Source organism: Paramisgurnus dabryanus, chromosome 23 (genome assembly GCF_030506205.2).
Source record: "Paramisgurnus dabryanus chromosome 23, PD_genome_1.1, whole genome shotgun sequence".
NCBI lineage: Eukaryota > Metazoa > Chordata > Actinopteri > Cypriniformes > Cobitidae > Paramisgurnus > Paramisgurnus dabryanus.
Window position 1 is genome coordinate 21,723,159 of NC_133359.1, and position 15,190 is coordinate 21,738,348.

A 15,190-nucleotide genomic window follows, 5' to 3' on the forward strand; every position below is an offset into this window, starting at 1 on the left:
ATGTAATAATTTTTACCAGATTTTTTAAATGTGACATGCAAAATGTGTTGCAGGACATAACAAGTGTTAAGATTAATTGGTTAATATTTACATTTTTAAAGGGTTAAAATGTCCCTAAATGTGTGACTGTATTTTAATAAAATATTATAACTATTTTCCTGTACACGTTAGAGTTCCTTGGGGGTAAAAATGACCCCAGAAATTAAAGGAGTGATTACAAAAAATATATACGTTTTTAATGATACAAATAATATATATATTTTTTGTTTACTTCCCATCTATGCATTAAAGCTGTGTTTTGGGAGATATGAAGGATTTTTGTACCCGTTTACCATTCAATTCCTCAACTACACCATTAGGTTACCTTTAAAATATCAAATTTTTATGAAAAATTCAGATACATTTTGATCTTAATTTGATTTAAATTGTTTTTAGATATTGATCTAGATGTTATGTGTTGAATTTGGCCATTTGGTGTTTAGAAAAAAACAAAAGAATCACAGTTTAGGAAATAATCATTTCGACCAGCAGAGGCCCATAGAGACCCATTCATTTTACTGTATGTGGCCAACTGCTCAACATCAGTACTTTAGTGAAAGGTTTTGTGAATTTATGTTTATATAAACATTAGAAAGGACATTAAAAATAAATATTATTTCAAATAGTAGAATTTTTTGTAGTTTTTGATGCATTTTGAAATGTCTGTTGTTACAAAATGCCACAGAAATTTGAATGTGTGTGTTTTACACCTCTTTAGAACGACCGAATCAAGCCCAGTTTTTATATGAATCTAGACAGATAATCTGGAAAAGTCACAAAATCACACTGTAATTTGAGCACATTTCTTCTAATGCAACAAAAATTTACTAACTTAATCATATTTTGAATAAAATGTACACTATATGTTCTGGGGACGGACTCAAATGGCACCAAATAGTAGGAATGACTGTATCATTATTGCTCATATGACGAGTTTGGTTCCAAAACGAGACTTAAATAAAAAAAAACATGTTTATTATTATTATCATGTTTTTCTTGTGCTACTCAGCTGTATTTTTTTAGTTATGAAGGCTTAAATTAAAGCAAACCACCTGCGGATTGATTGTTATTAATTGGAATGCACAATCAAAAAAAGAATCAAAATCTGGTTTTGGAACCAAACTCTTTATATATTTATTAGCTTTGTGGCCATGTTGTTCAAGTGTATTTCTTGGAGGAATGACACATTTTCCATTTTACCACATTTTTCCCTCAAAATCTAAACAAAAACATAAGGTGTTGTCTGGAAATCAGAAAGATAATTTTCTAGCAGACCAACTAACAGTAAGCATTTATTTGTGACGTTTTCCTCAATTTTACTTAAATAGCTTAGCATTACTGTCATCTTAGGTCTGTGTTTGATATGGAGGCCTTTTATCTTGATTGGGTTGTTTAAAAAAAACAAGTTTTGTTTTTCCCACGTTTATTTGAACATAAGTAAAGTTTAATGTATACAAGTGTAGATTGTCAATAAATGATAATATCTCATTTGCTCAAAATTCTACACTACAAAAAATCAATCAGTATAGACAAAATAAAATCAATTGCTCAAGATAAAAATAAACTTTAAGTGTATGAGCAAAGAAACTCTCTGAAAGCGTATTGTTACAGCTATAAGGAAAGGTAAGTGATATTTACACATGCAAAACCCAAAGACCATCCTGCTGGTTAAGTACACAGAACTGGATTCAGAACATTGGTTCAGGATTTGGTACAGATTGCACCTAAATGCACCAGAAATCTGAGAAACGGAGGCCTCCGTATTGGGGAATGTTTTTGCATCTTATACCCGTAAATGCAACGGGACCGATTTTGCTATCTCATGGCGCTGCTACGGTAGTAAATGTATCATCTCTGTATGAAACTTGAGGCCATAGATTTGAATGGAGACCATTATCTTTGGCAAGTGTGTTATGTTCGCTAAACACAGCAAGACATCTCGGCAGCTCAAAGCATATCTCTCTGTAATGGATATACAATGCATCGCAGGCTAAATCGCATGTGTTTTCCTAAAGTGCTTGCGGTAAAGTCCCCAAGGGGCAAGGGTGGAGTTGGTTCTTGTTTCCTGATGGTTGCTTTTAAGATGGTGAAGAAAAAGGTGTGATGCATTAAGATGGGACTCGTATAGAAGACTCTCTATAGGAAAAAACGAAAGCGAAGATGTCAGGGCCCTTTGAATTACATGTAAAAGCCACTGAGGAGAATCTAAACAGGAATTGGCTGTTCCCTCGCAAACATGCTCATGCATCTAGAAGTAGGAGTTTGTGCCTGACTTGTTGTTTTAATGAATAAACTGACCAATTTCTACTCGAGTCACAAGCAAACCTTACAGCCAAACTGAAAAAATATTAAATAAACTACACTTGATTCAAGTGCCTTGGGGTCTGGAATGATGCACTTTATATTGAAGCATTCCTATTGCAGTAGGAAGGTGAAAACTCAAACCTTCCGAGTTGAATGTAAATCCTAATGGGTTTTTGAAGACTCGTTTGTCTGGAGGTCTAAATGTGCGGTGGGTGAGACGAGTAAAACAGTCTTAGTTGCTAGGAGCTATGCAGCTTGTTTCCTTTGAGCACGTTGAATGATTAACTAGTCAAAGTAGTGAAACTGTTAACAAACAATAAATCCAGGACAGAGAGCTGTGCCGAACTGGAATCAAATAAAGAATCACCAGCACCCGTATGCAAAGACTTCACCGGAAACATAATACAATCAATTTAACATTTCCCTTCTGCAAAAATCATAAAACCCATTATCTATATTCAGTATGTCCACTACATAGTAGAGTATACAACAGTACAGACAGTTTGATATACAGTGTGAATTACAGAGGATATGCCGAATTTCTGTTTAGCACCAACCCAACTCTTGCTAATGAACCGACCGATCGGAATTGATCGGTGGGATAATAACAGAAACTGAACCAATCCGTGTTAGCTGGCCCTTCCCCGTCTTAGCCCTTGGCTAAAAGTCACTTTGGTGCAGGGTTATGTTATCACAAAGAGGGTAAAGAGGAAGGCTGGGGGGGAGTTGATGGTCACTCTTCATCAGAACTGTTGCTGTCCATCGAATAGACCATAAAGAGAAGTTCGGGTCGGGCCGGCACCAGCGGGTGACCCGGTTTCACCACTTCAAAACCCATGTAGTGAAAGGTCTTCATTAAGGATGCTGCAAAATAAGACACCGACGGTTAGCAACAGACAAGTTAATACCAAATCACCCAAAATCGTGGGATTAATCCAATTTATTGTCTAATTCAAAAGGTTAATTCGAAAAATAAGTCGAATCTTTCACCCGCCCTCCAAACCTGTACAGCTTGCTTTTTAAAGAATGTGCTCTTGGCTTCATGTGAATAACAGACTGATTTTGTCATTTTTCAGGCAAATGAAAATATTCCACTTCAAAATGGACGCCAATGATGATCACATAAGAAGAGATGATGTTTGACATCATTGGCATCCTACCCGTTGACTTTGGAAGGCTTTATAATAAAGCAAATACAAAAACAGCCTTGGTCTCTATTATCTACAAGAATGCAAATCATAGTTGGAAGGACAAGATGGTGAGTGAAGGATGATTTGGGTGAACTGGTTTTTTTTTGCATTTGATGGATCTTACCTCGATCGTCTCTGTTTTTGTAAAACCACAGGAATACGAAGCTGACTTTCAGCTGCTCTTCTGCAAACTCCAGCAGCCTGGTGAAACTGCAGCGGAGGAAGAGAGAGAGAGAGGGTGACGCACTGCTGCTTTTACATAATCTCTATCTTATATAATAATGCACCAGCCACAGAACAACATTAAGTTAAAACACACAAAGACGCATCTTAATACTCCAGATGCCAGTTCAGTGCCTACTTATGAAGGTAAAACAAACTGAGTGTCTTCTCTAATGACTGCAAAGATTTCAAAAAATTATTGGATGTGACTGATTCAGACGAAAACCGACTGTCAGAACTTCTTTCAGGACTTGGTTTTCCATTCGTCATGCCTGTTGCAATCTCATACCATTTATGAAACGTCAAATGGAAAACCAAGTCAAGTTGCTTAAAGCCAGCTAAAAGTTTTACTTGTTTCTGTTAAAGCCAAACCCTGCTGAGACAAATTGATCTAGTCCTACAGCCAGCGCCAGTATAGAGTTATACAGTTAAACAAATTATTAACCAGATGTGCGTGTGAATGCGTACCTTTCTTTGCTGCCACTGTGGAGAGCTCCATCAGGGATTTCCAAATAGAGTGCATCGTCTGAAAGAACCGTGTCCCAGGAAGAGAACCGTCGCTCGCTTAGCTGGTACTGGAAGAGCAAAACAGGTGGATCCCCGCTTACCGACCCCGCTCGGGTCACTGTCAACTTTTCGTCCTGGGGGATGAGAGGAGATATAACATTAACAAGTGAACATCTAGCGATATAGAGTTTTGGTTTTTACTTGTTTCTAATTATTCATGAAATCCTAAAGGTGCAGAGAATACAAATTGTAATACTGTTGTCATTGTGACCCAAATTCAAAATAATCAGATAGAATAATTTCTGATGCGTTTTTCTGCCCCTTTTGATTGCCAGGATATAATCTGACCTGATCCGGCCGATGTCTAATAGTGGGAAAAAATGCTTTTATTTGCAGGTGCCAAAATATTGGTGCGGGTAACAACATAAACAAACTAATTTTCAGATTATAGGCCAAAATATCGGTGCATTAACAATGTAATCAAACAAATTTCTGCAATTATAGGCCGAAATATCGGTGCATCAACAACGTAAACCAAAATTTTTTTTTTCGCAGATTATAAGACAAAATATCGAGCATTAACAATGTAAATAAACAAATTACAGCAATTATAGGCCGAAATATTGGTGCATCAACAATGTAAACAAAAAAATTATGCAGATTATAAGACGAAATATCGGTGCATTAACAATGTAAACAAACAAATTACGGCAATTATAGGCCGAAATATCGGTGCATTAATAACGTAAGCAAATTTCTCCAATAAAAGGCCAAAATATCGATGCATTAACAACATAAACAAAACAATTTCTGCAATTATAGGCCGAAATATCGGTGTATCAACAACGTAAACAAAAAAATTATGCAAATTATAGGCAAAAATATCGGTGCATTAACAACGTTAACAAATTTCTCCAATTATAGGCCGAAATATCGAGGCATTAACAATGTAAACAAAATATTTCTTAGATTATAAGACGAAATATTGGTGCATTAACAACGTAAACAAACAAATTAAACCAATTATAGGCCGAATATTGGTGCATTAACAATGTAAATAAAAAAATTCTCAGATTATAAAATAAAATATCGGTGCATTAACAAGTTAAATAAATTTCTCCAATAATAGGTCAAAATGATGATGCATTAACAACATAAACAAACCAATTTCTGCAATTATAGGCCAAAATATTGTTGCATCAACCACGTAAACAAAAAAAATGATGCCAATTATAGGTCAAAATATCGGTGCATTAACAACGTAAACAAATTTCTCCAATTATAGGCCGAAATATCGGGGCATTAACAATGTAAACAAACAAATTACACCAATTATAGGCCGAAAATCAGTGCATTAACAATGTAAATAAAAAAATTCTCAGATTATAAAATGAAATATCGGTGCATTAATAAACAAATTTCTCAGATTATACGCTGAAACATCGGTGCATTAACAATGTAAACAAACTAATTTCTGCAATTATAGGCCGGAATATCGTTGCATCATCAACGCAATTGTTTTTCTCAGATTTTAAAATGAAATATCATTGCATTAACAATGTAAACAAATTTTTCAGATTATAAGACAAAATATCGGTGCATTAACAACGTTAACAAACACATTTTGCCGATTATAAGCCAAAATATCTGTGCATTAACAACATAGACAAACAAATTTCACTGATTATAAGAGGCAACGTGATTTTCCAGCAGCACATATTTTAAATTAAGGTATTACAGTATTAAATTACTTCTTATGTTTAAGTATTTACGTAAAGTATATTACTTTATTTTCAGGGATATCCTTCTACTACAAAAAATAAAATACAAGTAGATCAGTTTTACAGCTCGCATAATTTGGTCTTGCAGAATTTGGGATCTTTTTTACAGTTTAAAATATGTTACAAACTCATAAAACTAAAGGAAACACTTGAATTATAATAGATCAACCGAAGATTCACCTATGCAGGAAACGTCAAATTTGCCACTTTCTCTCTATTTAATAATGGTGTCTAAGGGTGTTTTCACATATACACTGTTTAGGTCGGCCCAAATGACATGTCGCTCCGAGTACGGTGCGTTTGGATCAGTGTGAACACAACAGCTGCACTCCGGTGCGCACTAAACGACCGCTCCGAGACCGCTCTAAACAGGTGGTCTCGGAGCGGCTGTTGCCGAACTCTGGGGCGACCCACCTGTGGTGTGAACACTGCTGGACCTCGGGCCGAACCAAATACAGGAAGTTCTCCACATGTTTGAGCCACTGGGCTTTCGTTGTGACGTGAGCCGGGTGTTATATTGTGGGTTAACAACAAACAAGCCAATCCTGGTCCGTTGCATAGAGATTCGCTGTCTCCTTTACGTTTGAGCTGATGATTTTATAAATGCATAGCTGTCCTCCACACACAAGTAGTGACATTACGGGCTTTTAGCAAACGGCTCCGTGAGAAAGGCTTTAATAGAACAGCTACGCAATTTCGCGTTAAAGCAAAGAAACTTCGCAAAGACGTACAATGTTTATCTCCACATCTTGATAGCTGCGCTCTCCCTGTCAAGCTGGTTGTCGTGGAAACGTGGGGGTGGTCATGAGACGGTAAAAGCTGTCAGAGACCAATGACAGCGCTGACCGTTGTCACATGGTGTACGGTGCGGCATTTCGAGTAAAGTAAAAAATATATATATATGTGAACACGGACCGCACTAACTGAAAAATGATACAATGTATTTTTGTGCGCTCCGAGGCCGCACCACGTGCGCACCAACATATGTGAAAACAACCTAAAATTAACAAAAGACATATTAAATATCACTTTTTTAAGGCAGAGTGAGTCTACCATCCTTTTTGTGACTGTTCATCTTTAATCCTCTAATACAAACACGCGACGTAACCCAGTTTAATGTTTATACTGCATCAGTTTGGCTGTTTAATTTCGGTAATGAAGCCGTCGTAATCCTGGATAGTTTCATATGATTGTCTGGGTTGAGTCACATGCCGCTCTGAGGGATATTTAGATAAGATCGACTGAAATAAATGAGCTGACTGAAAAATAGCCAGCAGCCATTTGTACAATAGGCCCTTTCATTTATATCACAGGTGTGAGTGATCCAAACCCCTCTTTAACCTTTTGAGATGGTCACATGTCTGAACACAGACAGTGCTGACATCTATAGCCTCACATACACGGTCAGGTGCATGACCAGCTCGAGTGCTCGCCGCTCTGCATATGTAGGCCAGATGGAAACTCTAGCTGTAAATATTCCACAGAGCTACGTGACAAAAAAACAAGTTCTTTGGTATCCCTCCACACCCCTGGTTTGCTGACCCTGTCACTTATTGACTGGAGGACATTTACTGTTGCTAGTCTACATATTACTTGTTATGCAAGTCTCTATCCATGTATGCCTACAAAGGTCTGACTAAATGTTGTAAAGTTACTATCCATACTCTATAATGGGCAAGAATTAGTGGATCCAAAATGAAAGTATGTTAAAGGACTTTGTTGGTGGGGACTTCCATGCAAGGGGGGATCCGCGGTGTATATAGATAAAACAGCTCATTCTTAGGTAATAAAAACAATACAGTTCATTATGTAAGGTCTTTAAACACCACTGATAATGTAGTTATGCATGTTATATTGCTTTTTTGTCAAGATCCTACTAAAAGTCCCAGTATGCAAGGCAAGTTCCCGAAATGGTGCACTATTTCCGAGCATGCATCTGCAAATGCTTTTCGAGTTAATATTACATGCAACAATTATTTACTGTGTTCCTTTTGCTTATTTGCTAGAGCACTGTGTTAGCAATGCAAAGGTTGTGGCTTTGATTCCCAGGGAACACGCATACCGATCAAATTTAAAGCAGGAATGCACTAGTAGCTTTTGGGAAAAAGCATTTGCCAAATTAATAAATGTAAACGTACATGGCCTAGGGCTGCATAACAACTAATCGCAACTAATTGTAATATATAATATTTATTACACACAGTATATACACATATGATGTAAACAAAAACTTTTATTCTGCAAACAATTAGTTGGATAAGTTGTTATGCAGCCCTATGCAAAACCAAATAACAAAGCATATGTGGTCTACCCACCTAGCATACAGTTTTTGTTGTTTAAATCCCTATATTTCATACACAATCTCGGTCAATACAGTATACTTTGTAAGACTGCAGGAACAACATGTTGACTAAAGGAAAGCGGGTTGATTCTACAGCAGATGGTAAGCAACGTTCTCCGAAACTCCCGTGAGATTCCCATTCGCTGCTACCAAGGGCAGAGTTTGCCGTGGGACACGAACTCCGAATAAACAAAGCGTTTTAATGTTGCATGTCATTCCCGGGAGACTTTGCAAAACAAAGGTGTGTGCTCTCTCACCTTGTGCAGTACACTGTGAGGGAGATCCCTGCCTGTCCCTCGCCCACCCGGGATCTTCGTCAGTGGGAGAGGGGCATCAGGAGCACCACAGAGGCCCCGGAGCCTGCTGCCTGGAGCCTAGCACAGCACAACTACATGTGAGAAAAAGAGAGAGAGTTCATTATATATATATATACATTTTAAAGGGACACTCCACTTTTTTTGAAAATATGCTCATTTTCCAGCTCCTCTAGAGTTAAATATTTGATTTTTACCATTTTGGAATCCATCCAGCAGATCTCCGGGGCTGGCGGTACCACTTTTTGCATAGCTTAGCATAATCCATTGAATCGGATTAGACCATTAGCATCGTGCTAAAAAATAACTATAATTTTTTCCTATTTAAAACTTGACTCTTCTGTAGTTAAATTGTGTACTAAGACCGACAGAAAATTAAAAGTTGCGATTTTCTAGGCAGATATGGCTAGGAACTATACTCTCATTCTGGCGTAATAATCAAGGACTTTGCTGCCGTAACATGGCTGCAGGATGCACAATAATATCACGCAGTGCCCGAAAAATAATAATATAATTACGCCGCCATGCATCTATGGTCCGAGGTGGTGCGAAAGAGTGGAGGCAGGGACTAATTTGCATATTCATAGATCCATGCATACTAAATGAGACAAGGGAGTAGTGTTACATTCGAGCGGTTTTAAAGCATGAGGAAATTACTGTCACAGGTAAATTTTTCCTATTATAATGCTCAAAGATAAGTTTTAACTGACTACAGGGAGACTTTAAAAGCTAGCCAAGTATAATAAACACAAAACAGGAAAGAATGACAACAGTGTTTTAATTACATAACCTATACTCTCGTTGGCTCTGACATTTATGAATTAAGTGCATGACGCAGTTTGGCACCGGACTGGCATTGCTAGTAGAGATACCCGTCCTGCCAACAGCACAAAAACAGTCTGGCTGTGTGCTGAACTGCAGTGTTGGCACTTTAAAGGGAAATCTCTCTGTGTGTTTAAGCATCTTATCAGACACTATGTCACCTTGCAATGTTCTCTGTTCTGATGTTTTCGCATTAACAATTACAGACTAAATACACAAACAAATCAGTCTGAGTATAAACACAGACAAATCTTAATGTAATTGATTCCTTTAGTAACTTAGTGACTGCCTACCCTAGTGGCCAGGCCGATTAATTAATGGATATTTTTCCATTTTTAGATTATTATCATGCATAATAACACATCAAGGCATGGACATGAAGGCATAAATGACCTATTATAATTTTATTTTGCGTACATATGTGTAAAATATTGTGTAAATAGTGTGATAGTTTCATAAGTGCATGTATGTGTCCATGGACAGCATATAGGGGCAGTTTCCCGGACAGGGCTTAAGTTTAGTCCATGTTTGAGCTGCCTTCATCTAAAAACACCTTGTACTGATATATCTTTACATATATAAGAGACATTGTTTTGTCTCAGAATGCACACCATGTATTTTTGTAAGGTATGTTTGTAAAAATTACTTAAATGTCCTAATATAACCAAGGCCTATTCCTGGATTAATGCTAAAATGCATAACATTATTAGGGCTGCATAACGATTAATCGCGATTAATCGTTTGCAGAATAAAAGTTTTTGTTTACATCATATATGTGTGTGTACTGTGTATATTAATTATGCATAAATAAATACACATGTAAATACGCCTTAAATATCTACATGTATGTGTATATACATTTTTATATTTATAAATAATTTATATTATATATAAATATTTAATCTATAAATATTTTTTTCTTAAAATTATACATGCATGTGTGTGTATTTATTTATACATAATTATTATACACAGTACACACACATATATGATGTAAACAAAAACTTTTATTCTGCAAACGATTAATCACGATTAATCGTTATGCAGCCCAACAGTAAAAGTACAGCATATATCGATATCTAACTGCTGACAGTAAATTTTAATAAGTGCAGCTTATGGCACATCATGACAAGCTGACCTCAGATCAGTTTACAGAGAATATGCGCGTTAGGAGAAACAGATGTTTCACTTTCCACCAGACAGAGAAGAGACAGATCACAAACAAGCACATGATGTAAAAACAAGTCTGTAAATAGCAGCTTGGCTGAGAACATTTCGCATCCCAGAGGGTTTGAGTTACAGCACTGGCGTTTAGAGATCAGTCGTATATCACACACTGACAGAAAAACAACACTTTTTTTATGCTGTTTTCCTACCTCTATATCTATTTACACGGTGAGAGATAAACGCATATGTGACCTGTAATGATCGAATAATCCATTATGGAGATGATGAATGCATTTGTGGGCACATTTATGGGCACAGTTCCAGTATTCTGGGTATGGTTTCTGCTAAACACTGACCAAATGAAATGAGTTTTCAAAGCTGTCATGGTTTCTCAAGATTACCCAGCAGGCAAATTAAAGTAGGGAGGCGTAGGGGTTTCAGTGCCCTGGCAACCAGACATGTAACCCAGGTGACATAATCTGCATGAAAACAGGCTGTGCCCAGCAACATCTATGTTAATCTCCCGACTCTATATCTTTGTTGTAGTTTATATCACGGGACTTTTCAAATGCTTTATTCTGATTTTTCCATGGTGGGTATGCATTATTTTTCGTTTAACGCGCACAGCTAACCTGTCAAAATAACCACCAGAGCGATGTCTGTGGTAACTGTGGCATATGCTGAATAATTGACTCCGGTCCGGGTCTTTTGAATTATTTGAAAATAATCCCCTTTGTGTCGTACCGCACTATTTTTTTAAATAATGCAATGGCCTGTCATCAATTATTTCTTTCGTAAAGAATGGGTATTACTGTAGCAGAGTTTTTTTTATCAGTCCATTCCCTCGCCGCTATACAAAGCAGTGTGCATCTATGAGTGAAATCAAATGTCAGCTTGTTTTGAAAGCCGAAACTTTCGCCCTCTGACATTCAAACCCCTCCGCTGTCTCTGATTATACCTTCTGAATCAGGAAAGGCCAGTAAAAAGAAAAGTGTCACAAGTACACAACAAGACGAAAACAAAAACAGGTTTGTGGATCTTTCTTTCCTGGTTCTGTGAAACATGCAGATAAATTAAAACGAGTTTAACAAGATTATTACTAATGTAGTTCCTAAAATAAAACATGATACGTGCTTGCCCATGCTGAGGTCGAAGCAAAACATGGTTGCCAGGGTATTGCATGGCTGGTTTTTAGCACACTTTATGTATTTGGTTGCTTACTACACTCAAAAAAAGGCTGGGTTATTCTCGACCCAACACTGGGTCAAAAAGAGATGACCCGTTGGGTTGTAATTTAGTCTATGCTGGGTTGTTTTAACCCATTTTTGGGTCATATATGTACATGTTTTGGGCTAGTAGTTTAACCCAACGGTTGGGTTTGTCTCTTTTTGACCCAACACTGGGTTGAAAATAACATCCCAAAAATCTCTTATCATTCGGGTCCCTAAATGTGATCTGCTTCCCAAGTCTAATTTAACTTAATGGGATGCTTTTGCTTGTTTTATCAAAGGCTTTTAAAAAAGCTAAAATCATATCTTTCCTAAGCAAATCATATGATTTTTGTTTTGCGAATGTTCAAACGAAAACGTGAAAAACAAAAGGCTGCTGGCTTTATCATCGAATGACATTCGCCCTGACCTCATAAGCTTCAAGGAAAGCATGGGGTGACAATCCGGATCTGATGAAAGACTTTAAACAGCGGTCTGATTCAGGTTAATCTTTAGTGCCTTAATTACCGGCGCTGCAAAGATATGCTGGAGTAAGACCAGGAAACAAGTCCAAACCAAAACAGGATAACGCGAGTCTTCCAGGAAAACAGTTATCATTTGGCTACAGTGGGGTTTAAAGGGTGACGTCCGACCTTCAACTCCCTGCAAATGCGTTTTGGACTTATCCCTGGCCAGGGAGATATGGCAGGTTTGTGTTTTTCGCATATCACATTACAAAGCCTCAGCATGCAAATGGCCTTGTCGACAACAAGTCTGACATGTTTGTGTTGGATTCTCGTGAGCTTTATTACTTTAGTGCCGCGCATTCTCCAATAAACTCTTTCTGCGCTACGGATCTGGCTTTTTGCCATGCATGACAAATAAAAAAAACAAACGTGAGAAACAGGACATTGTGTGTTACGCGAGTGTGGATGGATTTGTATCGTCATCTCGTGACCTGCAAAACAAGCCATATGGAAAATGCTTGGCTTTCCCAGGAATGCATGACAGTGTATGCATGAAATGAATTTATTTATGTTTATGACATGCCTGCTGTCTGTATCTATACAGCAGAGATGGTGACCTAAACAAGAAGAAAAAAGTACTATATCTTATGTAACGTTAACATTTTCTCCCTTTATTCCTCGCTCAATACGGGTAAATAAGGTTTATTATGTTAGGTTTATCTTGTTAGAAAAACACATTTGATTGAAAAAACAACCTGGAGTTACACAACAGGTGATCTGGATTTTCCATTATTTAGAGTAAGAAGTGAGACTCTGTAAGTAAAAAAAAACTAGATCTTAAATCCAATACAGATTAAGTCTGCATGCACTGCTCATGAATCCCAAATGAGTTGAAATATTTATAGTATCAGTCGTCTCACACTAGTGTAGCCTAATAGACATTTAATACGCGTTTATAACAGTCTGCACATTTAACTATTTTATATACCTTACCTTATAATTTATTAAGAGGTTATTTACTTTTAGGTACATTTTATTTATTATTATTTTATTTAGTGGCACCTTTAAGCGATAGGAGCCCAAAAGGTCATCATTGGGTCGATCTCAGGAACACACATTCTGATACAATGTAGTAAACGTCGCAATGAACTCGCTTTGGATAAAAGTCTGCTTAATGCATAAATGTAAATGTTGACATAATCAAACATTACATAAAAATGCAAATACAATGTTTATTTATGTCAAAAGTGTCACTAATATAGATAATAATATATAAAAAGATGACAAAATAATCATTATCTCTACACTTGTGTGTACAATGTTGCATCTGCATGACTGTAGATATTAAACATTTGTGTGTTTTCTCACCTCTCTTCCGTGTTGCACATGTTTTTCTCGTGGACTGCTTTACTCCGATAACCCAAACAATGACTGTTAAGCAGAAAGTCCAGGGAGAAATTGACCATATGTGTAATAAAAAAGCGATGGTGAGTCTATCGATCGATGCTTTCTGTCACACGCGCCCTGCGCTCTGACACAGAGTACTGGATGTGCTGCGAGCGACGTAACGAAACCTATCGTGAATATTCATTAGGCTACGTTACGTCACTTCAGGTTGCCATTTGATTGGCGAGTGCCACGCAGCCTAATTAATATTCATCGATCTGCGGCGAGGTGAATCGTGAAAGGGAAGGTTCTGACGAGAGGGGATACAGCTATGGCCAAATCTCGCGAGATGTTGGGTTTAGGGTTAGGTATTTCGATGAAAAACAGCGGGTCTGGCTAGATAGGATATTGCTACGGCATAAATCCCGTGAAATGTTGGGTTTAGGGTTCAGTTTGGCGGTAGGATTAAGATGGAAAACATCGCTCATTCGACGAGATTTCACGCGATTTTTGCCGTAGCTGTATCTCTTCTAGCCACAAGAGGGAAGCTCGGAACAAGGAAGAGCGATTCCGCTTTTTCTCAGTAGTCAGTCTAGTTTTGTAGTTTGATAAGGAATTATTTTGAATTATTGTGTTCTTCAACTCTATTAAACTATATAGTTTAATATATACTGTTACTGGAGAATTCTGGGCACCGAGGGATTCTGGGAAATGCAGTTTTAATTATTGAGACTTCTTAAAGGGATAGTTCACCCAAAAATAAAATCATTCTGTCATCATTTACTCACTCTCATGTTGTTACAAATCTGTATAAATTTCTTTGTTTTGATGACCAGAAAGGAAGATATTTTAATATAAAAGATATCAAAAGCTCCATTCACTTTCACAGTATTCTTTCTCATACTATGGAAATCAATGGGGCTCAGGTTTGGTTTGGTACAGTTTCAAACATTCCTCAAAATATCTTCCTTTCTGGTCTTCGTAGCAAAGAAATTCCTACAGGTTTATAACCAATTGAGAGTTAGTAAATGATGACAGAATTTTCATTTTAGGGTAAACGATCCCTTTAATTCATTTACGAATAAACAAAACAAGTAAATGTTTCTAGAATGAGCAACACCAAATGAAATATTGGCAAATATCACATCATCAAACACAAACCAATGGTGTGGGCCCTAAAATGAATCCTATTATTGAATTTAAATAGCTTCTGCAGTTACAAGACTGATTGGGGAACAGTGCAGACACAACTTATGTAAACGCTAATGGAAACATCCCTATGCCAAAAGATTAAAGGATTAGGAATCGGACACCATGAGATCCAGTCCATGCACAGGGTTGGTTGAGTGGGGTGTATGACCTCCAGAGAGGACCCACAACTTACTCAATATCCTAATGATACAGTTTAACTTCAACAGGCCACTAGGTTTCATTTTCTGTAG

At 37.2% G+C, this 15,190-nt stretch overlaps 2 protein-coding genes across 2 annotated transcripts in view; one reads left to right on the forward strand and one right to left on the reverse strand.

Annotated features, from left to right (window-relative positions):
• Positions 1 to 1,445: 1,445 nt before the first annotated feature.
• On the reverse strand, positions 1,446 to 13,923 carry oaz2a (ornithine decarboxylase antizyme 2a). Its single transcript, XM_065291438.2, is given in 6 exon segments — positions 1,446 to 3,207; positions 3,658 to 3,743; positions 4,224 to 4,396; positions 8,642 to 8,719; positions 8,721 to 8,772; positions 13,731 to 13,923. Coding segments are annotated over 6 exon segments (618 nt in total). The 5' UTR covers positions 13,829 to 13,923; the 3' UTR covers positions 1,446 to 3,076.
• Positions 12,368 to 15,190, forward strand: part of rbpms2a (RNA binding protein, mRNA processing factor 2a) — a 55,929-nt gene continuing 53,106 nt past the window's right edge. Inside the window, exon 1 of the mRNA XM_065297757.2 lies at positions 12,368 to 12,604. Coding sequence (XP_065153829.2) covers positions 12,565 to 12,604 — 40 coding nt within the window. The 5' untranslated portion in view covers positions 12,368 to 12,564. The remainder of the gene's footprint in view (positions 12,605 to 15,190) is intronic.